The sequence below is a fragment of the Acanthochromis polyacanthus genome, chromosome 20 (genome assembly GCF_021347895.1).
Source record: "Acanthochromis polyacanthus isolate Apoly-LR-REF ecotype Palm Island chromosome 20, KAUST_Apoly_ChrSc, whole genome shotgun sequence".
Classification (NCBI taxonomy): domain Eukaryota; kingdom Metazoa; phylum Chordata; class Actinopteri; family Pomacentridae; genus Acanthochromis; species Acanthochromis polyacanthus.
Genome location: NC_067132.1, coordinates 21,211,365 through 21,239,044, shown reverse-complemented (window position 1 = coordinate 21,239,044; position 27,680 = coordinate 21,211,365). Strand labels below are relative to the sequence as shown.

The 27,680-nt window shown below is 38.6% G+C and overlaps 1 protein-coding gene and 1 long non-coding RNA gene across 3 annotated transcripts; one reads left to right on the top strand and one right to left on the bottom strand.

Moving 5' to 3' along the window:
• The first annotated feature begins 120 nt into the window (after positions 1 to 120).
• On the top strand, positions 121 to 22,269 carry LOC110959984 (uncharacterized). Of its 2 annotated transcripts, XR_002596268.2 has the most exons (7): positions 121 to 407; positions 1,023 to 1,096; positions 3,323 to 3,380; positions 4,106 to 4,174; positions 17,709 to 17,781; positions 17,887 to 18,061; positions 21,556 to 22,269. It is a non-coding gene; the product is annotated as an uncharacterized LOC110959984 (long non-coding RNA). The 2 variants fall into 2 exon arrangements; XR_002596269.2 differs by lacking the exon at positions 17,709 to 17,781 and having other exon boundaries at positions 123 to 407.
• en2a (engrailed homeobox 2a) lies at positions 22,118 to 27,165 on the bottom strand. The gene is made up of 2 exons (XM_022206990.2): positions 26,289 to 27,165; positions 22,118 to 24,403 (listed from the first exon to the last, which is right to left on the bottom strand). Exons 1-2 carry the CDS (start codon positions 26,776 to 26,778, stop codon positions 24,084 to 24,086), a joined length of 810 nt encoding a protein of 269 aa, XP_022062682.1. The 5' UTR covers positions 26,779 to 27,165; the 3' UTR covers positions 22,118 to 24,083.
• Between the last annotated feature and the right edge of the window lie 515 nt (positions 27,166 to 27,680).

The following is a 27,680-nucleotide window of genomic DNA, read 5'->3' as shown; positions in this document are numbered from 1 at the left end:
CAGACGGCTGAGGAGGCGGAGGAGGCGGGGCTAACACTTATCGGCCATTCTGATTGGTTGTTGGATCCGACTCCCTCTCTGCGATTGGCCGCCAGCGCTGTCACTCCGTATCTGTTATCATCGCTTCCCGCGCCATTCGGCGTGCACGCGCGAGAGCACCAAGCACGTAACCGTTCGGAGACTGTCTGGAGTCTGTCTGAAATTGATAAAATTGGAAATGGAGTTTTACGTCTCTTCGCTCATTCACCGGGAAGCCGCCGGCTGGAAAAAGGGGAATCTTTGCCGTCCTCCTCAGACGCCTTCGCTCATGAGTCGCCACGCTCAGCCGAAATATTTTTTTTAGATAAAGGCTGTGAAAGTTTTTTCTCCTGCAGTCTATCAGCAGACAGCTCTTTATGTTCAGGCAGGTAAGGCGAGCGCCGGAGTGCAAGTTCTCTAACATATAGTGGATACTGCACCACGACTTTTATTTTTGGGCAACGGTGTTTATTTGGGAATGTTAGCAGCGTGTTTTTGTCAAGAAAAAAGAAGAAAAAAAACGAATTTTTTTTTAGATTTAAATGGTAGCGTTTTACGTAACAAACTACAAATAGCCTTCTCGGGTTTTAAAAATAACGCATGTTGTGTTGAGTTAAATTATTTTTGATGAATAATACCACACTGTGGTTATGTTGTTGTGACGACTTTAGCTCATTCACTGTACTTCAGGAACACGCGCAGGTGACGCACCTTTGCTGACGTGAGGTTGTTGATTAGCCCCACGCGCTTAAGCTACCTGTTAGCATACACCTGAGGGGCTAAACCTGCCTTCAGAGGACTCTTTAATTCTCTGTTTAACCCTTTCAGCTGCACTACCGATTCAGTTTGTGATAACAAAACACTGAACAATGTATTTTTAAAAGCACACGTGCCATTCACTAATGTAAACTAACATGCATGGCCTTGCAGTGATGTAGGCTAATATGAACCCCAGTATGAAAGTTTTTTCCCCCCTCTTTCCTGTCCCTGTTTATGCTCTGCAGGGGATCATCCTTCAGCTTTCTAGAGTTCAAGAGGAGTGCACCAACCAGGAGGCAGCCTGCAAGAGCACAGAAAGGTTGGTTGTTGTACACAATGCAAATTAAGACAGGAGTTGTGCATTTACTTTTCGACTGTGTGAGCTAAAGGGAAGCATTTGAATTTATTTATTCATTGTCTGACTGATTACCTCCTTAAAAACACACTATTTCTATGCTTTTGCTGTCATTTTAATTCTAAATTATTACAAAGAACATGTTTAATGTCACCTCAAATAGCTCCAAAGTACAATAAAACATTTTGTTCATGTTGATAAACAAAAATATGTATGAGTTTACACTATATAGATTTTCGCAAACACTACATTCAAAACTACATAACACAAATATTAAAATTTTGCTTTAAATCTGACTGCATCTATGCACCAAATAGCAAATTCTTGCTATTTTGTGCCACAGTTATGCACTCCAGTCGAAGCTGCAATATCTTATACATTTGTAAATGTTGCAATTTTGTTTTTAATTTGGTTTGTACAGTGTCTTGTCATGGTTGAAGAGGTTAATTATAGAACAGTTCCCCACTACAAAAGGAAGAACTTAACATTTTAGAATGCAGAGAAAGGAGAAAACAAAGCAAATGAGGCTTCAACAAAATAGCAAACAATGTGGAATTGGAGAAAGTTGTGTGCGACAGTGCCTGTGTACCTGATCTGCTGCCGCCTCAGATTCGTCTAGACGCTTTTGCTCTGTCACTGCAGTTGTCTGCAGGCAGTGCTGTCATATGACTTGGAGAGCCTTCCTCCCTCCTTCCAGTGTCTGGTGTTTTGGGGCAAGATGGCTGCTAAAGCATTGCTACTACTCATGACGTATATGAATCAATATGTGCAAGGGGAAAAAAATACATGGGAAGGATGGCGATGTGCCGTTTTTAAATCGCATAAAATGCCCAAGCATTTAAAACACAAAGAAGGGACGTAGAACGTTAACTCTTTTGTGCATTTGTCTAAACTAAAATTATTGCATTTGTGAGCTGGATGGTTATTAAATCACTGGATACCAACATTGGGTCTCTGCGACCCGGTAGCTGAACAGCTGCAATGCCTTTATGCAATTCTTGACTTGGTAGTTTTCTCTAGACTTATTCCTCTACTGCTGTTTATCTGTCTGTTATTGGGATGCTTGGTAGCCATTTTGTCTGATTCATCGCTGCCAAAAGCTTGCAGGATATCCCAGAAATTTGCTTTAAAGAACCACAATCTCTCCGCATGTTATAAAAATGGCTTCAGACCTGAAAAGAATGTATATTTATAATTTGTGTAGATATATCATTAAATATAGCATTTATGGAAAGCCTTCATCTTTTGAAGACTGTACTATTGAATACACTTGCAGTTACTGCACAGACTCTCAGTGGGTTTCTCTTGGGTAATTGCAATATCTTACAAGAGGTGTAACGAAATATAAAAGCTATTGCTCATAAATTTTCAGTATTTCCTAACACTTGGCAATCGCATTGAGAAGGCAGCTGTGTGAACACAAAATATTTTTTAATATGAGCTAATGCTGAAAATGAAATTAGAAACTGTAAAATTACGTTTATATTTTTGTATAGCTATCGATTAGATTGTGAATAAATGCCCCTGAAAAGTAATCAGATTTAATAAATTGCCCTATTCGAGGGTGTTACAAGTGTTGTTATGACTTTTTGTAGCTTTCTTGCTTAGACTCAATTCTAAGCTGTAGTAAAAGTCAATAAAACAGATCCTATTACCACAATTATTGTTATCTAGTGATATTCAAGACGATGTAATATAAAGTCTCGTATTTTAACAGCAATTTTATTTTTATAAACGGCAACGTGTTATTCAGTAGCTCTGATTAAACACTACTTCCCTCGAATATTAACGTTTAACAGCTTAAAAAGTAATTTTGTTGCACTAAGCATTGAGATTCGCTGTATTGTTATTATTAAAAAATCTGAGCAGCTGTAGTACACTTTCCACAGTCCCCTTTTTTGGTTTCAGGCTATAGACAATATTAACTTCGGCTTCTAAAAGTGCTCCAAGCGACACTCTGACATTACAAGTTACTTTCACTCACTGAGTCTGTGATGTTTATCTGTTTGCCATATCAGTGACCAGCCTGGACAGATCTCTTCATTATCACCTACTTAGTGCATACTCGTCTGCTGTCAGACAGCTCCTTTAGTCTCTTCTTGTCATATTCTTTAATGGTTTTTGAGTGCTTGTTGATGATGTTTTCACTCCAGTGTGAAGCCACACTTAAAACATGCAGTATTTTTGCAGGCCTGTCCCAAAACTGATCCAGACTCTGACAAAAATGATTGGAATTGCAATTAGAAAGGTAAGAAAATCCGCAAAACTGAATTTTAAAGTCATAAATCCCTCTTGCGATAACTTTTCAGTGATAAATTAGCAAATGTTGGTTCAAGGGGTACCTTTTTAAAAGCAGAATATGAGTAACACTTGTTGTTTTTTTGCTTCTATTGGACAAAACAAAATAGTGATAGTGTCAATTTTTTATTTTTGTTTTGCCTGCAGTCATAAATAATAAAAAATATAATATTGATAATTTGTTGTTATTTGTAATAGTGATCATAGTAATAAATTGATGAGAATTTGTGTGACCATAGCTGTGCAGTTTACAAATTAAGGTAATGCATACTTAATGCAACTTTAAAACAAAGTTATTCCTCATTTGTGCTTCTCAAATTTGTAATCAGCTACGATAAATTGACTATTATAGCAAACAATTAAAGCTTGAACCTTTTTAGGAATGATGAGGCACTACTAATTATTTGCTTTCAGATTGTTTCACTCATAATTGCAGCCCTTGCAACCAAACATTTATGTATTACAACTTTTTGATTACAATCTTGGTTTGAACAATATCGTGCAAAGTTAGTGATTGTTATTAACTAAACGAAAGGAAAGTTGCTTTTAATTTAATTGTTGTCGTTTCGGTTTCTTATTCTGCTTGTTTTCTGTGTCTACACCAAGTTAATGTGTTTCTTGATCATTGCCAAGACCAAAGTTGTTTGCTAATGCTTTTTTCTTTCACTTTCACAGGAGAATCATGGTTTCTTCCAACCTGTCATGCTTTCATGTCTTTGACCCTGGAGTGTACTCGCCCAAATGGTAAGATCTGTGTTGACCTGTTCATTACAGCACATTTGGACACGTTTAAAGTTGAGAAAAGCAATTCTAGGAATGCTTTAAGGTGCTGTAGTGAGTGAATACGATTGCCTGAGGGAGATATCAGTCCACTGCACACACCAGTATTTACAGAGTTTGAGCTGTGGCCTGCAATGCCAATTCTGCATGATGTGATGTTGAGAAATGGCTAATCAAATGCACTCCTGTCATTCATTCCTAAGAAGCAATCATTTTTTATTAACACAGATTTTTGATCTCTTCATAAGATAATCATGGGTATGGATCTCGTAACTTTCACTTGAGGCTTAGCCGGAAAATGCTGATGCGAGAAGGGCTCTGAATCTTCATCCTGTTTTTCTATTGAATCATTGTCTCCACCCACAGTGCAGTCACGAGGTCTAACGTCATGATGATGTCTGGGGAAAACAGGCTTTCATCTAGACTCTAATGCTTCCTGAGCTATTTTGGAAAGATTTCTTGGGTTATTTCCGTGCAAATATAGAGTAGAATCTGAGCATATTTCAAAGCATTGCTCTGTACGACAGCAGCACCTGCCATCGTCTGCTGTAAATGGCGGGTTGTTTATCTCACCAGCCGCTGTGCGTAATGACGCAGTTTCCTTTTGACATGGTGTGGCTTATTTTAAATCAAGGCCTTCACTGTATTTTAAGAAGTCTCCTGGCAGTCTGCCAAAGATGGATCCATTTGCCTTTTCTCTTCTGTGAGCACAACTGCACAGCTGTGACCCTTAGCTGGTCCTAGACATCGATAACTCTAAGCCATCAGCGTCCATTTTAGGTGTAGGCTCTGGCAAAAGAGAGGAACTGTAATGTAGCTTGTAGAAAAGGGAGTCTGAACTCACGGCATACTGTAAATCCTCGTGGAGAAAACGGCTCAACTTTTGTGGAGTAAACAAACTTTTTTAGTGAAAACAATTATGAAGAAATATGTATAAGTGAAAAATACTTAGATTTAATTATGGTTTATGATTTATAGGTTTAATATTTTCTAGTGCGATGCGATTAACTTTTTATTTGGATGAACATTTTAATTTTCATATAAAATGTTCGTATTTTTCATTCATATTTTTTCAGCGATCTTGCAAATATTTTTTATGCAACGTTTAATGTAAATTGCAAAGACGCTTATCAGTAACGATTTAAATTAAATGTTAAAGCAATAATTAAATGCACCTGTGTAATATAATATAATACGATAACATTTACAGTGCAGGATAAAGTTGTGTCATGCCCATAGTGTGCGATACACAGTTTTTACTATTTATTTAATTACAAATAAAACTGAAGCTACAAGTTCATACAAAAAATAAGCGTTAATCAGTTCGGCACTCAACATAAATTAATTTGATTAATAAATATCAAAAGCGGTGTCATTTTTTTAAGCATTTGCTTTAGAATTTTGAATTTTTCATGAATTGAATATTAAAACAGTCATTGGCTCTTGCGGCCAGAATTAGTTTTACAGGATCTGAAAAATCTGACATCAATAAAATATATGCACACAATAAATGAGCTGCTGTTTATTTCAGCGATTTCTGCTTCATAAACATTCAATAAAATTTTGTGCGATATTTCATCGCTGATAATAGAGGACATTACACAATATGATGGCCATTTTGCGTGTGATTTGTACGATCATATTATGCATTTATTATCATGTTATTTATTTTTCATTTATCGTTTAATTGTGCACAATGCAATTTTTGTTGTAAAAAAACAAACTATACATTTATAAAAGGTAATTAATATAATGATTGTTTATATATATTGTGCTTATGGAGAGTCACAGCAATTGGAGCGATATAACGCTGTTTAATTTGTTTGTTTTATCAATTGAAAATTAAGGCCTCAAAAGTGTTAATGAAGTTGCATAAGCTGTGAATGTGCTTCAAATTAAAGTCCACCCATTGCAGCAGTCATTTAACAGCATTTTATATTGTGATGTAGAACTGCTAGTTTGTCTCACGGAAAGATTTAGGTGACCTTTACCCCCTTGAATACTTGTTTTCCTCCACTGTTAAGACCTCATGTGAAAGCCAGACTGTGTTCTGATGCCACGTAACACAACGGTGGCTGTCAGTAACATTAAGCTGGGCCTCAGCTCTGTTGCACAAAACAGAAGGAGAAAAGGAACTTTTGGGTTTATGCATGTGTTTTGGTGTCATGCAGGCAGTTCAGAATTACCAAAACTATAGATTAATGTCAGACGTAGTGTTTAGATTTTTTTTTCTCGACACACTCAAACCTGTTGGCTTTCCTAGATGGGACAAAATAAGTGGAGTTTAGTTTACTATATTCTATAGTAAACTATTGAGTCCAACCAATTCAAGCAGGTAGTGTAGACATTTCCCAACTGCTGTAATGTTTGTTTAAACTAAACAATGGTAGTTGTCGGTCTGAGTATTTAAGTTGTGGTTATGTTAAATAATGATTAATACTGATAGTTTATTTGGTCGCGAATATTTTCAATGATGAGGCTGGATTGTTTTTTTTAGGGTCTTTTGTATTGATCTAATATATTATTTCTGTTGAAAATGTTCAGTATGTTTTCTTTGTGCTGAATTCACGAACCTTACAATCTAATATTCACATTAGTACACCGGGTGGATTTTTCTTTTTCGTATTCTGCTGAAAGAAAACGTGATTTATGAAAATGGTCTTGGGTCAACACTAAGATCTGCGCCTGGCATTAGCAGATCTTTGTTTATCACTAAAAGGATCACGGTCAACACAGCACTCGCTGACTTAGCAGAGGTTTTATATTTTAGCTGCAGCCAAAACCTCAGTATCAATGTCACATGAATATTAGATCCTCATTAGAAGAAAGCTGTCTGCCTGAAATTGCATATTGACTGTAATGTAAATGTCAAATGTTAAAGCATTGTTCCTTTCGAGCTTTGTGAAAGGTAAGTAAATAACCTGCTTTTGTTAAGTGGAGTGTTGAGTGTGTTTGCCTGCCTTCGTTACAACTGTTTGTGATCCAGCCAGTCTTAAGATGTGCACATGCAGCATGTCCGTTCCCAGTCAGCTGCGTAGCATTGACAGCTTCAGCAATACTTCCTGTTTTCATTTGACTGCAAATCCACCACTGACTTTTAAATGGAGTGTGCTCATCTATAACACCCTCATAAACGGTACAAAGAAGGCTGTCGGCCTGGGTGACCACTGTTTGACTGCAGTGCAAAGCCACATGCTTGCTTAAACTCAACAGCAGCCTGATCAAGTACTTACCTTTTGGGGAGAAACTTTTGGCCTGAGATGAACTTGTGCTTATTTACTTAACCCTTAAGTTTCCCTGAGTTCTTAGCAGACAGAAAGCGAACACATGCTGCATGATTGAGGCCTTGCAAATGAAGACAAATGTCTAAGTTACTGTTTTCTAACGACAAAACAGTTAAACATAAGTATTTATTACACTGTGCAGTGCTTCATGAAGATTGCATTGTTCGTTGGACTAGCAGGCTCAGAACATGCATGTAAAACAGGAATGTTGTAATTGTTAAGTAAAAGATCTGTGTTTTCCCTTATATAGAAAAGCTTACAAAAATTCCAGCTGCTTTTGGATGCAATGAGTCACTTTCAGTTCTCTAACCCAGGTCCACTTTGCTCCCTTCCAGATATTTACACATGCCAGACACTGCTAAACGCTTATGCCCTTGTACCACTATACAGTAGTTACCATATAGAGCTTGACTAGTATTGGTTTTTAGCAGATGATATTAATATTTAGGAAAACAAATGCATTCTGATAATGAAAAAGTAGAAGATATTTGTTCACTTTGTGTAAATTTTAATTAGGGTCTCCTCTAAAATGAATTTATTATTGCCAAACATAGCACCAGACTGTAGTATGGTGATCTGAGAACCATGCTGACTTAAATATAGCAAAAATTAATATCAAGATCCAGTCCACTCAGTTATAAATTTCAACCAAAAAGATGCTTGGACTAAAGCGTAACTTCTTGCATTAACTTAATCTAGTGATCTCAGAGAAACTATGAAGTTGTGTACATTTTGTCTATGCTCTCACCTGCTTGAAGTATGGCTGTAAAATTAATATTGCAGAAACTAAAAACATAACTCAGTTCAGCAGCAGAAGAGGCAGTTAATTAGGTCTTGTATAAATGTGGACACCTCAGTATTTATTTGACCAAATACTTGGTGTAAATGTATCTGTACAACAGGTTTGTGTTTATGATATAATCTCTGTCATTCTATTTTTTTAAATTATATAATGAATATTTTTAAAAATACTTGTCTGAAGTACTACTACTAGTTTGAATTAAAATTTTCTCACTTCAGCGGCTTTACTAAAAGTTTTCCCCTCAAAGTGGGATATGTGAGACTTGAGGGTGTGCTTGCATTTTTCCCTAATTGGGGCTTATTTTAACACACCTGGAATACCTGCTCTCACTTTGCCATTTGACCTTTGGTGAATTAAGACAACAAGACAAAGTGGGAGCTCGTCAACCCTGCGGTACATCATAGTGAGGGGAGGCTGCACCATGACTAATTAGTAAATCTCACTTCTCTTTTAGGTAGAAAAAAAATTATTTCCTTTGCAGGGAGTGTGGGGGTTGATGAGTAAATACCCACCTGCACCAAGTTGCAGTAACCTAATAAGTCTCCCTGGACTTTGAAAGTGAATATTTCATATTTCACTGATCTCTAACAGCTTTTCTGCATGCCTCATATTTGAATCTCCACAAGCCTTCTAAGATGGATAAGACTGCACCCACAGACTGCAGGGTCTCTCCAGTCACACAATAGCGTGGAAAGGTCAGGCCTAATGAAGTCGGGGGTGTGACCCCTAGTATTCAGTGACTTTGCATGGGCTCCCATCCCACCGCTGCAACCATGCCGGTTAATCCCTTTTTGATCCTAATTGATAGGCATTAACATGATCCTTATCCAGGAGCTGTGTTTTGTCTTCCACAGCCCTTCTCTCTGGGTGTCAGTGACACAAAGTGTGAAAGCGTTAAACGAAATGTGAAATTGATATTTTTCATGTTTGTGTGCTTAAACTCTGGCTGTGTTTCTAAACACTGATGCAGAAGTGCTCAGTGTTCAGCGTTTGCCCTTTGAGGCTCTTAACAGGACTTAGCATATAACCTCTGGAATCCGACTGTGATGTGAATGGTACCAGCCCATTTCCTGTCTGTTTTCCTTTGAGTCCTTTTATCTTCATCACGAGATGATTACTGCCTTTCACTGTTAACTAATTACCCTCTTTAAAATGTTTGCACAGATTTTAAGTCAGGGCACATGATACTTTTATGAAAGCACAGACACTGCACGATTTCCAAAGTGCAGGTGTTACACACCACTTCCCAAGGGCTGTGCTTCACTAACTTTAACCTTATATAATCCTGTATTAATATAATCATATATGTTTAATGTTTAAATCCACACATCATAGTGCAAACCCTGTAAATCCTTAATTAACCTAGCAGTCAAATGTTCTAATCAGAGTTTGTTGATGTTCAACAGGCTTTCGCGAAACCTTTCAATTATTTGGTCTTTATTAGGTGTTGTTCTAGCAACTAAATCTGTTGATCCACTTGTCTAAATAATATCAGAGCAACACCTGAGAGAACTTAGCAGTTTCCTAACTCGATCTTGATGTTTTGTTTGAATTCCTGTATGTCATTACTGATTACACTATATATTTTTCAAACCTATTTTTGAAGTCAACTTCTTATATCTTTACAAACCAGTTGCACAGAATAATAAAATTTGTAATTTGGTGCGACTTTTTAGTCCAGTGCGAAATTAAGTTGGTAAGTTTGATTTGTTAGTGTCTTTTTGATGTTTATTCAGGCTTTGCGTAACATTTACACTTGATCCCATGGTCAGTTTATAAAAATCGCTGTATTAGTTTGCATATTAGTGTAAGTGGCGCTACGTATTACTTGGACGTAACTGTCTTAAAGTTGATTTCTTTAAAGTAAATTGTATCTTACAGTCTGAAAAACACAGATTTTAGAGGAATCAAAATACTTTGAACATTTTTTAAATTCACATCTATCTTAAGCTGAATATCTAAACAAAATGTGAATATTTCCCTACACTTCTAACATTAAAATAAGACACCACTTATAAAAACTGTTGCCTCAAAGAGCAAAAATATATCACACAGCTTGTGCTTACAAGGCATGCTCTGTAAAAACAAATATCCCTTTCAGTATTCTATGAACTTCTTTCAGAATGGTCTAAGCATATTATTTCACCTCTCTTTAGACTAAGAATACATTTTATTCCATTTCAGACATGTTTTTTTGTAAGAAAAAAAACATTTCATCTCTTTTTCTGGCATTTGATGTTTTGGTTAATTTTTTTTTTACCAACTTTGCTATTTCTTGGTAATTTTTTCAGATTTTTTCACATCTTTATATGCTGTTGAATTAGTTTGTTCATTTCCTTAAACTGAGTCATTACTACAGGTGAACATTGATATTAAGACTTAGCTACTTTAAACTACTAGCCTTGATTTGATTTGAATACTAGACCGAGGCTTGGTTTCTTTTTTTTAACCGTATAAACCATTTTCCTCATATGTCTGTTCCTTAAAAATCTTCACATTTTTAATACCTTTAATGGACAACCATATGTGTGATTATTATTCCCCCCCCCAATCTACTAGAACCTGCACAATTAAGAAGCATGTCTCTCCATTGTGCTCAGCAGTGTGCAACAACCCACTTTAGCTGCAAAATGCCAGGTGTCATGTTGGTTCTTGTTGGTTTCACACAGCGACTCAAGTCCCTCCCAGGAACGCATTTCTCATGTCTCCATAGGATTGAGTGTTATTTCCAGCTTGTTTGTTGCAGTGAATAATGAGGACTCTGTAAGGCCTGATGACATAATTTGGAGATTGCTAAAGAAAAATAACTAATTATGAAGCTAAGGCACTACAGATTGGGACTACGCTTGTGTACTCCACTTGACTGGCACCACCTGCCCTCTATATGTCACACTCACTTCACTTATCCCACTGTTGTGAAACCGAGCTGGTGTCTGCCAGTTATGTGCAACCCCCAACAGACACATATGCAACGAATCAGTGGTGGGTTGGACTTCATAATGCTGGTGTTATTTAGATTTGCTTTAACCATGAACAAATGATTAGCAGATTTGTGAATTTGTTGGTGAAGAGATATAGTGACAGCATCAGTGAGAAAACTCGCCTTAGAGTTTTCTCTTCACTGAGATGGTTGGAAAGTTTAGAGAGTCAGAGCACTGGAGAGAAAGTTCTAGAAATGTTGTTTGTTTCTTGGTGCTGTAGCAGTACTGTACACATGTGATTACCTAGAGGTGTTTCAGCTTGATCTGTTGGTGAAAAACTTTGGTTTTCTTGCATTTTTGTTGAAAATAATTTCCTAAAATGCTAGCTGTTTTGGGAATAGACAGTTAGCAGGGGCATGATTGTGTGCAGCACTGTATGAAGAGTTCGCTTCAGTTCTTGCTGAGGCTGTCTGCCAGCTTTTTAATGTAGGAGAACAAAAAAATAAGGCAATGTAGTTCATGAATATAAGAGGAGTGAAAGCCAGTTGGTACTGGTACAGTAAGTTCAAATACATTTAGTGATTTTTCTGAAATTGTCATGCTGTGTGAATAATAATTGGCTAACACCCACACTGTGCATCTGATTCCCACACATTTAATGTAATATTGTTTTCTTGATTCTATTGTATATGTAGAAATAATTGTCATCTTGCAGCACGCTCACGTAAAAAGCAAACTCCACAAGCATTCTGTCTGTAGCTGTACAGTAATTTTGTATTCTCTCCTTGTATATAGGCCTGTTTTTTCTGGCTGTTTTTTATCAATAATTGCAAGACCAAAAAGCACTTTTTGAGAAAACAAAGAACAAAGAAAAACAATGCCAACCACATGAGTTTGTGTGTGTGTGTGTGTGTGTGTGTGTCAGAGGTTTGACTTTCAGGCTGAAGTGTCCAAAGCAAGTGAAAGGTTGAAGCATCATTACACTTTTACATTACTGGCAACTGACTCTCCAACTCATGTTTATGCATGTCATATTTTGAACTGAAGCAAGCAAGTGCAGCCAGGTTATAGCATTATATAGCAGGTATACCTGTATATGTCAGAATCGCATCTTTGAAGTTTGGAACTTGTCCTATTATTTAGTGTTGATAAAAACAAAACTGTTAAACCCCTCTTGAGCTTTACACATGAACAGCAGACAGATCACAGCACCAAACCTGCTCTGGTTTGTTCTGTCTATATTGTTTCAATATGAATTACTTCCTCTAGAAATGACACAGATGAAAATATCACATGTAAAGTACTTGCAGTATGTTGCTACATCACAGCAGGCATGAGAAGAGCTTGTTGTCATGTGTGAAGTAGGTCTTTTAAGACATTGAAGTCTACGGTAATTTCCACTCCTCTCAGGATATAGCTGTCAAAAATCCCACCAGCAGACTGTCAGTCGCATTCGGTTCATTTTTACGAATCAGCTTATGTATCTGTGTCATCTGACCATTTTGACAAGTTGAAAGTGGATCACTTAGCATGTAGCCAAATGTCTTTATTTGCTTGTGTTCCTACATTCCTTTATTTATTTTTTACTGTTATAATGTTTTCTTTTGGGATTAATAATGTTTAATCGCATCTTATTTATGTAGAAATTAAAAACACAAAACTGAGGTTTGGGATGTGGATGTGTTTGTATTGAGCTTCTGTGTAAAGAGGAAAATGAAGGATGTAGCAAAAAGCCGATGATAAAATATAGAAAATTCGGACCTGTCGAAAATAAAAAGTTAGCTGGTAAATGATTCACTGAATAGCTGTGTTTACCCTCTAACTATATATAAAATTTGCACCATGTAAGACCTGGGATACTGTATATTTTACTCTACGGCATTTTTAAAAAGATATTAAAATAACATGCAATTTTGTTACTTAAATTCAGCTTTACAGAATTTCTTTGGAGTTCAAAAGTAAAAACTAAAAAGAAATGTTAATAACAATTCGTCTTTAGGTGCATGGGATTTACCTTGGATATGTCCTAGTTCCACCAACAATATGCATATATCTCATGATTCATTAAAGTAGTATTTTGCACTGGCAGTACTATTCAATCAGATTTCCTCAATCCTTTTTACCGACAACTGGAGACAGGACGACAGGTCTATCTGAAACATTGAATCTGTGCATTCATTTAAAGCAGAATTCTTTGGTGTAGCTGTTTGTATCCTATGACTGTGTCCTGTTGTGTGATGACAGAATTCGAAGAAATGACAGTGATTGTGATTGTGTAGAGATGACCGAAAATCGGTTTTATAGATTTCTGTAGAGAATCGGTAAATTTAAATTATCTCAGTGATCTGTCCCTCCTAGAATTTGGTGACATGTTTACAATGCATTTTGAAGGTATGTTTTATACTTCATGACTTGTACCAGCGAAAGGGTAAATTCAGATTTTGTGCTTTATGAATCAGTTTTTGCAACAGAGCTGGTAGTCCCATATGGGCAGACTGCTCAATCTAACTTTACTTGTCAATGCTGCACATTCACCTTTCTCCTGGCAGAACCATTCAAGATCAAGGGCAGCATCACCTTTGCTACTAATGAGGTTGTTTATTTACTAAATTTCCTTGTGGACCTAAACTGAGAGAAAAACAGGCCATGCATAGCAGAGCACATAATCAGTATTAGCAAAAACAGAGCTCCAAAACTGCCAGGTTATACATTGTGTGACAGTACAGTGCCATGTAGCTTGCCTAAAATGACTGCATGTTGAACATGTAAACCTTTCAAAGAGGCCACTGAAGTAAACAAACCACATTATTAAACTCTGAGCAGAAATGTGCTGGAATTCAAATCAGACATAATCTGTAAAAGAAGGCAATGTGGACTTCTCAACTGTTTATTTCCTGGGATTAGCAGTTTTAAGCCTTTAATTTAAAATTGGTTGTTTGCTATTTTATAACATTAGATGGTTTAGATTCATCTCATGTCAGATTTTCAAAGATTTGGACCATTATGTCAAAGAAAACTTGACATCAGCAATGTCCAAGGCGCTGATGGCTCAAACAATGCAACGTCCTTTGATCCTCCTTTGAATATCCATATGTAACATTTTCATTATATAATTCTATTTACTTTGCACATACAGGTGATGGCATAAAGAACCACATCTCTGATGTAACTGTATCACTATGACACTAACACAATGCTCTGAGGATTAGGTTCTAGCCAGTCAGTAGCATTTTGCTGCTCAGCACTTGAATTTAAGGGAGTTTTCAAGGCAACTTGAGCTGCAAATAGACCAAATCATCTGTGGCCAAACAACAGCTGCATCAGTGTGAAAAAGAAACAAAAAAGCAATAAGTGAAGCTGTGACGTGAATAGTCAAAAGTCATAATAGCATGTGCAAAACAGAAAAGCAGCACTGAAAAAGAATACTGGGCGTACAATTGAACACTAAGCACCAGGGACATAACAGACATACAGTGCTCAGTAACTGAGATTGCAAATCAATTGGCAATCAACCTAATGTGTTGAAAATCCGTTTGGCTACCTCATACATTGGCTTTTTTAGTCGCACTTATGCCTAATGTACCATGTTTTCAATTATTTAGCTCAATTTCTATCGACCGTATTGTATTAGAAACTCAGATCACATATTTTAGTGCTTTTAATCTAATTTCCATCACAAATCTATCCACGTGGTCCACTGCGGTACAACATAGATTAGTTTAAACTGATGAAGAGCCTCTGGGCATTGATGGCTTGCCATAATAATGATGTATGTGTGGCACAGTTCTCTATTTGGTGCACAGCAGAATTCCATTTGCTGGCCTACTCATCAGAGCCCATGTACACTGCTTTATTTGCTGATGTAGATTGGGTTCCAATCTCTGCGTAAACGCGAGGCTTTACTGTATGTTTGCTTATCTGTCCAGCCATCCCATCTATTCAAACAGCGTTCTTTTCATTTAAGGCTGTGTGCTGGCTGGGCTTTTTTTTTTTCTCTCTCTCTGGGACCTTTTCTGTTATTTTGGGACCAGATGGCGAGGGGCACGGAAGCGCCTCTTTTGTCTGGGTGCCCCTGTGAAAAGAGGTTGTCCTCCCTAATGTAATCAGCAGCACCGGAAGGGTCCATTTTGGGCCGTGAAAGAAGACAATCGGGTGTGGACACGTCTAGATTACAGAAACACAGAGTTCATCTCCTAACCCTGCCCCCTTTGACCAAGGCCCTGGCATGGAGGATCCTCATCTTTGATCAGTGAAGAGTGGAGGTGCTGATCCGACCTCATGAGGACCAAAGGCCACCCCCTCCTGCCCTGTTTACCCTGTCCTTGGCTGCTGCTGACACCTCCTTCCGGAAGAACCCAGGGGGTGGTGGGTTGGTTTGGGCATGAGGGGGGGTACCATGACCTGTCTAGACACTGTTGTAGCTTGTTGCCTTGGTGTTGCCAAGGGGACCCAATGAACTTTGACCTCAAATGTAGTTGGTTAAGATCTACTTTGGTCATCCAAGGAAGACATTTTTTTTCTTTTTAATTTTCGAGATTGGAGGTGGGGAAATGAGGCGGAGTAGGGATGTGACCCACATAATGCACAATCCGCTTTGAGGGACTACGGGCATGAATTTATTGGCAAAACTTACTTATTTTATTTTTAAATAATTGTATTGTGTGATATTTCAATTGGGCAGTTGTGTTGTGGTAATCATTTTAATTGGATACGTTTTGGGACATTTTATTTCTCATGCGCAGTAAGTAATCTCTAAATTTGATCAGTTATCTTTCAAAGGATTCACTTAACCAGCAAGCAGGAGGTAAAACCAAGAAAAATATTCTTTCTTGCACTGAGTATTTCTTAACAAATGCTGAGTAATACTTGTCTTTATGGGCTGTTTTGTATTATGTTATTTAGCCAGAAACGGCTTTTCTGTTTGGGAGGACATAGTCGTATTCTCTTTAATTCTGTTTTATCTTCATGAAATTGTGATTTTACGTTTAGGCAGATGAAAGTAATAAGCAGCACTTTTCTTTCTCTACTTATATTTTATGAAAATGTTTGAAATGTAATCCCTGATTCAAAGAACCAAAGCAAACCCAAACACCGAAATTCAATAGTGATATTTGCGTGGCATTTTGAAGGAAAATATCACCAATCAACTGACTCTACAGTTGTTATAGAAGTCTGTACAAATAGAAAGGATGCATATTTCTGTTTCAAACGATTAAAGCATAATTAGTAGGGTTGTTCTCTTAGAAAAATGTTTCGCCTCGGACACAGAGAGATGTTGCTGATATTGTTATTTATCACACGTGACATTTCGTCCTGTACCTTCAGCCCTTGATTTTGGTCTGAGCCAAAACGTAGCCTAATGTGTGGATTGGCTTTGATGTTGAGGCTGTTTCTCAGGAGTGGGTGTAGTGATTCCACCATCATGGCCGCCTCTACCAACCCCGCCCTCTCGCCTGCCACTCAGGAACAGTTAAAATGGCAGCATGCAGCAAAGTGAGTGAGAGGGAGAAACAGGGCAACGCCTACCACTGTGAGCGAAGGCACGGTCGACTGAGCTGCAGCTCGCCTTGTATGCCAACTCAAACCAAGATTATTATTTTTGGTGTATTCGGCTGCCTGAGTACAGTGTTGAATCTAAAACAGTCTAGACAGGTACATAGTGCTGAAATCAGTGAGTAGTTAACCCCTTTGTCACACATTTATCCAACTACAGCAGTTCGAGATAGTGCTCTATTTTTAGCCATAATTTGTCCACGTATAAAACTCTATTTAAGTCTTCGTCGAATATTATAGTTTAATTTTCAAAACAGAAACGTATACTGTCATGAGTGGTGATAATAGGTTTGCTATTTTCGTAATACAAATGTAGACAAAGAAAAATCATCCATTGAAAAATATGTATTTTGGTCTTCGACGTTACCCTTACTACGCTCTAATGGAAAGTGTTAATATTTTTTGAACTCTTCACCCACATCTTTGGCGAGCTGCCATTTTATTCTGAAAATTATTGGTTGCAGGTTGGCACGATGGCTTACAGGCACTTGCTGATTATCACAAGTGCCTTTCAGACTTCTCTGTTCTGTATCATCTGAGATGTGAACAAAAACTGAATTATTCATATAATGTATATGTGCTGTAGTTGTCAGATGTCTTAGTTTGGGTTGTCCGCACTGGTTGCAGCATCATTTGTATTCTGAAGTGATGCATTTCAGTATTTTTAGTGGCCATATTCATTTTTAATGTAGAAAGAACAAAGTACTGTGATCAGTCATTATTGAAACCCTTTGCTCTTAGTCAAACAGCTTTATACATGCGTCTTATTATGTCATCTAACTAATGCCAATTAAAGGCTATACGCTACACCAACCTAACGCTGTTACAATGAGCTCGAGACCCTTTTAAAATGGCTCACAGAGCGTAGATGTGTGTATCCAGTCTCAATAAACTGGCTGAAATTAAGTATTACACCCAATCATTTTAAACCTTTGCAGGACTGACTGCCACTTCTTAACAGCTCTATTGTGAGACATTTCACATCCAAACTGTGCTGTGCAGAATTTTAAGGTAAATGTCCACATTTTTTTATTTTTAGCTCTTCCTGCTCACAATGAATGACACTTTATTATTGGCTCTTGGTCTGAATGTGTTTTTTTCCCTTCTTTTCCACAGCGTAGAGAGCTGGTGGATGGACTAGGAGGAAGATGTCATGCTAAGGATGGGTTTTGGTGATGATGTTGCTACTGTTGATGCAGCATCGAGCTCTCACTTTGTGCCTCTGTCAGCTATGATCCGTAACCACAAAGTGAGTGACAGGCCAGTCCTCGGGGAAAGCAGGGGGCCTGAGGTGAGTCAGATGTATCCTTGACCCTGTCTAGCTGTGTGTCAGCAAGCAACACAAACTCAGTAAAACAGGCCAGAACTGGCATGACTGTACATTGTACATCTTTATTTAGTATGTAGAAGAAGAATGTAAGAGGCATTTTTAAGAAATATCAAGAAAGACAACCAACTTGACTGTTTCTGTTCAATAGATTTGTTTTTTCATTGCACAGTCTCCCTAAACTTATGAATTATGAAATTATAATGGAGAATATCACATTACAAACCGATACCGTTGATAGCTTTGTGTGCATTTGTGTGTCCCATCAGGGTACTGAATGATCTACTCTTGCCTTTGTGATATTGTTACAAACCTGTCTGAAACATACACTGAGCACTGATTTTGGCAGATATTCAGCATTGTTTACTACAGTGAATTACATGCAGCATAAAACATTCAATCCCAGGTTAAGACTTTGAAAAAGATGTCAGAGACAAGTAGTGTGTCTGTCATTCTATGTCGCCAGAACTTGTTTTTAAATCTTATTTATTAGAAAGGTTTTGTTTTGTTGCATATAACTATGTATTAAAACGGCTCTGTTTTGTTGCTTATATCTATTTTGACTCCGATTTTAGTTATAAGTCAGGGAAAAAATCGAGGTAGGCACCACTAAAATTTAAAATATAATTTTGCTACCTAGAAAATTGTAACTGGAAATAGAGAAAACCTTGATTAGGATAGTCATAATACAGAATATTTTGCCAAATAGCTGAACATGACCAGGACTGTAAATTGATCCTTGGTGTTACAGTGCTTGAGTTTGATCTACAGATAATGTGATTAGACGGAGAAACGTATAGAAAATGTTGTCCACACCAAGGCGTTTCCTGTTGGAATGAATATCTGAATAAAACTCCAGCAATAGGATGCAGAAATTTAGGAAGTAATTTTGTATTGTGGTATAGTATCTATTTTATTTATTCAACTTTTGCTGTCACCATTGAAGAATGAACAAAAGAATAATTAAAATCTTTGAGTGTTAGAGGCTTAGCTGGACAAAACGGAGGATACATTTTAAGTAAATTTTTGAGCACTTTCTGTATTTATTGTCCAAACAACTTATCATCCAAAAGTAAAATGTAGGTATGATGTTATTCAGTAATGAAAATAAGCTTAACTGTGAACATAGATATAGGAATTGACAAAATATGCAGCTGTTTTCTGGGTTAAAAATAAATATGAATGGTTTTGTTCTATGAAAGATTTCTGTTTCCAATTGCCACCAAGATGAATATCTTATCAGGACATGATTTTGAAAGTTGGGAATAGCTTTTAAAGTTTCTAAAATGCTTGTTTTGATCTGTTGTCTCAGTTTCACCAAAGCCGTAGTCAGTGTTAAACCAGATGCAGTCAGCAAAAAGTAATAATTGAACTGGCCTCTGAAAGAATTGATGCTACCTGTGTAGTCGTATCAATTGTAATATAAGCTGAGTTTTCATCAACTAAAGCAAACTTTCAACTTTTATTGATAAATATGCCCCAGAATTGTCTCTCTTATTATTGTTTCTATGTTTTTAAAAAAAACATGACTCTTTTGTAACGCATCAATGAATCAGCCAATGTATAGCAAAAGCACTGCTGCTCAAATCAAGTTCTAAACAACTCTTTGAGATCTAACAGTGTTTCGTATTATACACACTTCAGACCCACTGAGCAGAAAACATCCCTCAAGAAATCAAGTGTGGTGGCTACATGGGAAAAGGGTGCATGGATGTTTTTTTTTTTCTCCCTGAATTTCTTAAAGTGAACAAAAAGAATCTTTGCTTAAAAGTCGAGCATCTTTTTTCAAGGGTCACTCAAACACGGTGTGTGAAATGAGAGTTGCCTGGGTGTGACTTTTCCAGAAAGCATCCGCTTCCTATTGTCTGCCTAGTCAACTTCTGCAGGCCCCAGTGCCCTGACTTCCATACATGAGAGATCAAGGGTTACCAAGGTGCTTTTGAGAAAGGAGGGCTCAATGTGAGAGGGGACAAACCAGTCCACAAAATACTCATTTCCTTTGCATGTTAGGTGCCCTGGTGGGGATGCAGACGGGGTCACTGACACAGCCACTGGGGTTGATTTTTATTTTTTTTTTCTCCACCGCTGTTCTTAGTGAAAACTGTTGCTTTGCCTTTCAGCTTGCGACGGCTATCTGCTGCCTGTACAGTATGTGGCTTGATAATACACCGAGTTTGTCCAAAAGAAAGTTTGTTCAGACTCTGACTGTTTATCCGGTGCCAGACAGAGGCACCTCATGTAGAAAAGGTAAAAGTAGTTCTGTCCACCTCTCATTCTTGCCAAAAAAGTTCAGCCACTGAGCCACGGCATTAACTTGTATTCTAACAAGATTAAAATATATTCGTCCTGGGGATTAGCATAGTTAGGTGTCCTTTTGCCTCTTTTTTTTTCCTGCACTGGTGCGGTGACAGTGGGCTTTGATCTGTGTTGCGAGGCAAGAGTCCTGGCTTGGACCTAGCCATTCGAGTGCCAAGTGTGAAATTGGCCTGATGTCATCCCCATTCTTCACCTTTTACATCTTTCACCACTTTAATTATGTTTCCGCCACAAAGCCCAGGCACCTCTGAGCAGATTCCACTCTGGCTGGAGGAAGCATTTAGAAACTGTGGGTAAATGACACAGTAGGGGAGGGGGAGGATGGTAGGAGAGGTCATAGCAGGATGGGGCCCTTTTGTGTGTGGAGGTAGACATTGATACTTTCCTGATGTATCCTGCACTCACTTCCATTTTTTACAGCATGAGAACTCTCTGGAATACTCGGGAAAATCACTTTTATTCCAGGTATTTTTTGACACTTTCTGCATCCTATTTCAGACAGATTTTATTTCTCAGCGTTATCTACCCAGTTTACTCGTGATTTGCACTGTTTTGACCGCAGTGCAGCACTTTCCCGTAGCAGTTAAGAGGCTTTACGAAGGACCACTTGAGATCACTTGACCACCTGAATTTCACTGCCAGAGATGAGACAAATTTTTCTCAGATTAAACCTTTTGTTCCAGGAGAATGTGCCCATGCAGCCTTTCGTTCATGCGTTGGTGTCCCTATCTGAACTTTGGGGAGTTTCTCTAGGGTGTGAATATTTTGATGAAGGTTTCTATTGATGCGCTGAATGAAGGGTCAAAACAACAGGAGTGTGTGTGTGCATGTGAAGACAAATGAATGGAATATGGGACGGGTGCGTGTGTGTGTGCCAAGCAAGATTAAAATAAAAACCAAGTGATAGTGAGATATGTGTGTGAGGCAGAGAGAGAGAGTACGAGTTAGTGAGTGAGAAAGCTGTGTGTGGAGAATGGGTTACTGAGGGGCGGGAGGGGGGGGAACCAGCCACCTGCAGCCATGACAGGTTTGACCTTCATTGCTCTCTCTCTCCCTCTCTCTTCCCCTCACCCCTCCCTCCCCTCCCCTCTCTCTCTCCCCCTCTCTCTCTCCTTTCGACTCCCATTTCTGCCTTGTGATAGAAGCACAGGCTCTTTTCAGAAGCGGCGAGGAAGACTGACCGTCTCGAAGACAGTGCTGGGAGCAGCCCTATCTGCTCTAATGCTAGTCACTGGCCGTTAGACATGGCGTTCAAAGACTAGTGGTGCAAGTATGGAAATGCAGATAAGGCATTGTTGAGGAAACATGCCTGGGAATTGTTCAAGGCTTTCCCTTGCATAATGTTCGATGCTTTTGCGAATGTTTTAATCTCAAAACCCATGAACTTGATCCTCCATGAATCTGATTCTGAAGCTCCCTTAGAATGGAGTCCGTGTTTGCATGGAAAGGATTGTTATGCTATGCAAATTAATAATGTCTGTGACTACATTTGTGAATATTTGATATGTGGCGACATTTATTTAACACTGCTGTTGCATGCATTTCTCATTTCTATTCTATTCTATTTTAGATTTAGATTCTAATGCTTGCAGAAGCTCAGCATTGATTTAAGTCTGATTTGCTGCTTTAGTCAGGCTTCAGCTCTTTCTTCTGTGTTTTGGAGCAACGTGGAAGCTCTTTGCTGCACATACAGATTTCAGAAAGTTGTTTGTGTATAATCTTCAAGGTTTATTTACTCTTCTTTTGCAGTTTTCAGGAGGCAGTTAATTACACAATTAATACATGATACAAATTATGTACATTTATACCAAAGAATACTTCCAACATAAAATAAAAAATAGCATTGTATTCTACAACTCTGTGTTGTAATTTCATTTAAACATGTTCATATATAGATAGATATACGCTGATGAGTAAATTCATAATGTCGTACCAGCAGTTTTCATAAAGGCATTAAACTTGAGTAGTCTGCATTTGAAGTAATACTGCTTCTCTGATTCGGCACAGTTCTGTTTCATAAAAAGTTCACACTTGAACTTTAAGGCAAAGTGTGTTTCTGTTTGGTGGATTTTAATTCACACACACTTTTTGCAGATACACAACAAAAACACTTTGAAAGGCAAAAAGTCCACAATTTGGTATGGATACAGTCTAAAACTTAGCTCGATCATACTTTCGTCGGTGATGACCAAAGTTTATAAACACAGTTATTTGCCCAAGTACAACAAATTGCAGCTTTCATGCAAAGGCCCCATAAACAATTTTTCATTCACAAAAAAAGAAAACAAAAAGAAGTTATTGCAAGATAAACAAGCAGTGTAAACACCTCAGATATCTACTCTAAAGCAACACTGGTCATTGGATAGATTTTTTTTTCTCAATATAATCTATATAAATACACATATGAAGTCCTTTCAACAACGATAAGAGATTTCCAACATTTGTAATACAGTCACGGACGGATTTGCCTTCTTTTTATGATATATGGATATGTAATAAAAATGTATATAGAGAAAGATTTAACAAGAACATCCAATAACCTGCATTTAAAGTCTATGCTCAAAGAGTGCGCAAAATGGTTGTCATCATTGTCTTTATGCTACAGAGTTGTTTCTGTGACTTAATAGGCAGCATTATAGCCTTCATTTAGCTACAAAACAAATGATTTATATTGCTATTTAAAACTATAATAGCTGCACTGATGCATTGGTATAACGAAGGGAATACGCACATATTTGTTTAAAGGCTATGAGACGACCACAAACATAGAAGCAAGGCCTAACTTAGCATTTTAGTTAAGTGGCGTGTTAGAAAAAAATCCCTATCCTCTCTCGATCACCTTTACCAAACTGTTGCTGTGAATTAAAAACCAGAAAACACAAAGGTATCAAAATTCATCGTCTGCCCAATTAGTCCTGTAACTGCAGGCAACACCTTCTTCTGTCCATTTTACAGCAAACACAAACCAAGAAAACCAACAAGAATGGAAATAAAAACCGTTGTTAGCATTTATTTAAATTCACAGTAGCCTGGATGCAGCAGAAAAATATTCTTTGGACTTAAGTTTGTTCACTTCACTGACAGATCGAAACGTCAAATGCCAGTTAGTTAAATGTAAAATGATGACAATCATGGATAGCAGTAATCCTACGGTATATAAAATGAAGGGTGTAAGCATTTGTACCTCCTGGGGGGGGCGGGGACAACAAACAATGAAAACATACCTTTATACAACATCTTTTATAGACGTGATATTGCAGAAATATCTCTCTCTGTTATTTTTTAAACAATTTATGCTGGTATACTCTATACACTGGCCCTTTATTCGATGAAATTATTGCATTGTAGGCTTGATTAAACCTCCCATATAACGAAAAATCGCTATAATATTCCCATAGGAATCTATAGGGACCTATGGTGTCATTAAAACTTCCTGTAGGGACTCTTGGTAGTAGTGACCTATTGTTCCTTTTGGACTATTTTTTATTTCTCATGGTGTCCTGGACCAACTGTGTGAGTCAGCACTGAGTAATAGTGGTATTTTATCTGCTGTGGCATCCTTAAATATTCCTGTAAGTAGAGTTTTTTTCTGTGATATCTCTATAAAAATCTATCATAGGATTACTATAGGTTCTTTTTCGTCAGGAGGCTGCTGTTACTTCTCTGGAAATCAATCGCTGTCTGATTTTTCGTCTTTCGACGTGACGGTGGCGTGATTGTACAGTCCCTGTGCCATCAGGTGCAAGGCCAGAGAGTTCTTGCTGCCGCTGGCCTTCTTGATTTTGGCCCTCTTGTTCTGAAACCAGATCTTGATCTGGGATTCGTTCAGGCCCAGTTCCTGCGCCAGGTTCTGTCGCCTCTGCTCCGTCAGATACCGATTTGTCTGAAACTCCGATTTTAGTCTTTGCAGCTGTTCTGCTGTGAAGGCCGTCCGTGGTCGCTTGTCCTCTTTGCTGGTCGTTTTCTTCTTTGGTTTGCGAGATCTTGGCCCTGCAATGTGGGGAATTGGGGGAGGTGGGGGTTCACAAGACACGCATACATTGGTTTGTCAGTATGAAAACATCATCATGAGCACAAAAAAATGAATAAAAACGACACTTTTTCGTGGCCACTAACCACTCAAACGTCTGAAAAAACAACCTCCTGAACAAAATCGAATTGATATATATTTTTCCCGATTAAAATCCTGCACTGAAACGTGTACAGTTTACTATTCTGCTGCTTTGCATCCATAGTAGTGCCTTCGAATGCGTCCCAAACACGTGCGTAAAGTGCCTTTTACAAGAAGACAGATTTCCAAAACTTATTTTAATCCCCACACATAAGTTTGCACTGTAAATAAATAGATATTTATGTTACAGCTACTTTTTTGCGTACTAAAAAAATCGCAAAAACAAGTTTAATTCAAAACCTTGCAAAAAAAATAACAGGAGTGATTGTAAAATGTTAACACGTCCACGAAAAAATACTATCCAAAAAGCAAAAACCTCATCTTTCTCACTATTTCTATCCCCCTGCCTCGCTTACACACACGTACATTGACACACACATCATACACACGTACCGAGCACACACTGACACTGTCTCTAGTAATAAGGAATTATTAGCCAATGAGACAACACTGGAAAAAGCATCGCTGACACAACTCAGCCCCCTTGTTTTTTTTTTGTTTTTTTTTTTTTTTGCAGGTTAGTTAGAAAAACAGGATCAATTTCAGTGCAGCTACTTTGCATTTTAGTTTTTGTGGGCCACTTGAAAAGCCTCTCAATGGACAAACGTGAACAGAATCTGAGCAGCACACATTAGATACACATTAATTTTCCATCTGGATGGAGGCCTGTTTGGTGGAGCTATGGGCTAAGAGTTCGGTCCCCTCCTCCAAACAGTGTGGAAAACATTCATGAAACGACACAATCCGGCTTCATGAATCAGCGTGGAAGTGTATGTCTTTTTTTTTCTTCCTTCTCAAGCAGCCCATATAAAAACTGCAGCTCTACAACTCGTAGTAGTCGCCTACTCCACTCTATATAGCGTTACATAATGCATGAGAACAAGTTGTGCTCCACTTTTTTACTAAGAAAAATACGCTCGATATTAACCTGGCTGCTGGATGAGAAGCTGTATTGTGCATTTTCTTACAAATTAAGATTACTACTGCTTCCAGAATCCCCACTACTGACCAGCATATGCATGGAGCGATCGTTGTGAAAACACATGCATATTTAATTCATCCCAAACACAACTCCTGAAACGCTTTTATGGAGCAAAAACAGCTGTGACAAGTGCACTGAATATTAATTTTGCAGATTCTCTGATAGACAGCAGCCAAATAAACGCGTTTATGTTTACTATGTGTAGGACCCCAGTATTATCATATTCATAACCCGAGGAAATAAGCTTGAAGACTGCCTGAATGGGAGCGATTCAGTGAGGAGGAATCCGTGCGTAATGGTTCCAAAAAAATGCACGTTTTTATGGATTTTGGTAAGAGTTTAAAATATAAGGATTTTAGAGCGATTTACTCCTTAAATGAAATAATTCGGTCTCTCTCGTTTGCATTTTAAAAAGGCCCACCCTAACCAAAAAGCTAGTTTTAAAAATTTCATTTCTGTGGGGTGTTTTTTTTCCCCGCTGCACAATGTGCACGTTGTCCCTGCAGTTCTACCTTTAGATTTGAGCTTAAATTTGTATCTTTTATTTTTTTGGCAAATTTGCAGTACTGATATTTTTTACTCAATTCTCGTTCGGCGCTGCACAGAGTTCGCTCTACTCTGCTTAGCGAGAAGTCGGTCAAGGCATCCGGGGTCAGTGTTACGGGGTATTTCAGGTTACCGAGAATACGATAGAGTAAAAACGCATGCACCGTGCCACCAACCTGAAGAAGGCCTGTCCGAGTATCTGGTGCAGTAGACCCAGGCTGGCCACAGCATGGGCTGAGTCGCGGCTGGGTTTGAGCTGGCTTGGGAACTGTCTGAGTCTGAGCTTAGGCACTGGTCTCCATTCTCCCCGCGGGGTTTCAGGGGCTCCTCGGCGGCTATAGCGGGCTTCTTGGCCCCGGTGACCGTGTGCGGAGTGGAGGTCCCCTCTGCCGGCACCGTGCTCCCCACCGGCTCGGTCTGTGGGGCGGCGGGGCTGTTGTGGCTCTCCCGCGACGATGCCAGGCTACTCTCTTCGCGGTTTGCGCCCCCGTCCTTTTTCCGTCCGAAATCCGGCCGCAAGATGTTGTCGATGAAGAAATTGGTGACCCGGTGAGGGATCTGCAGGTTCCCCGGCGCCTGTAACAGGGGAAGGATGGCTCTGTTGGACTCATCCGCCGACTCCTGCCGCTCCACCACATCTCTGTTGCCGTGATCATTTTCTTCCATACTGATTCACTTTCCCCGCTTTACTCTCTTTAACCCCTTTATCGCTCTCTCCGCTGCAATAAAATTCGCAAAAGAACTTCGGAGGGGGAAACGAGATTGCAAAAAACCGCACGAGTAAAATAAATAAAAAAATAAAACTCAGATTCTAGTGAGTGCCTTGGACACCATGCAAAGCCTTGCGCTAGTGTCCTCTGAGAAAAGCATACTTTTTGACATATATTCCCTCAATCTCGGGTTACAACTGACATCACAGAGCTAAAACATTTGCCATTTGCGCACCGTCCAATTTAGTGTTATCCGATTTCAGCGTGCTCGGTAATGCCTACACCTAAACTAAACTAAGGGTAAATAAAGAGGCTCCTAAACTGATGCTCTAATACTCTCACTCTGGAGTTTTGTTCTTATTTTCAATACGAGCCCCCCGAGTGACGTTTTCCCACCGTCCTCCCAGACACGTGCCTTGGACCAATAGGATGGCAGAAACCAGGCCACGTGACGCAGACTCCAGAGCAGTCTACAAACGCCCATCCTCGCCTTGGTAAAGAAAGAGTCCTGGACTCACGGAGAAGAAGCCTAATTTAAATCCAATGCATGCGCCCAGATACTCCCCAAAAATGCATCTGTGTTTATGAACCCGTGACTTATTATATTTTTCGGGGAGTTTTGAAATGAAAAAATAACACGATGCACTCCAGTTTGTCGAGTTTATTAAAACAAAAGGAGATTGAAGCATCGGTTGTCAGTGAGCTGCGGGGACCCCCGGGGTTCCTTGCTTGCAGGGCAGGCAGGGATTCCCAATAACACGAGGACAAGCACATTTTCACGATATTTCAAAGCACTAGAACGCATCTTGGCGATAGGAACTTTAATTCTGGACACTTTTACGCACGCCTACAGTTTAA

Excerpts from the sequence above, each read along its gene's own strand:
- en2a (XM_022206990.2), bottom strand. The coding sequence starts at position 26,778 with ATGGAAGAAAATGATCACGGCAACAGAGATGTGGTGGAGCGGCAGGAG. Across the intron at positions 24,404-26,288 it reads CTCGGACAGGCCTTCTTCAG|GGCCAAGATCTCGCAAACCA; the intron begins GTTGGTGGCACG and ends CCCACATTGCAG.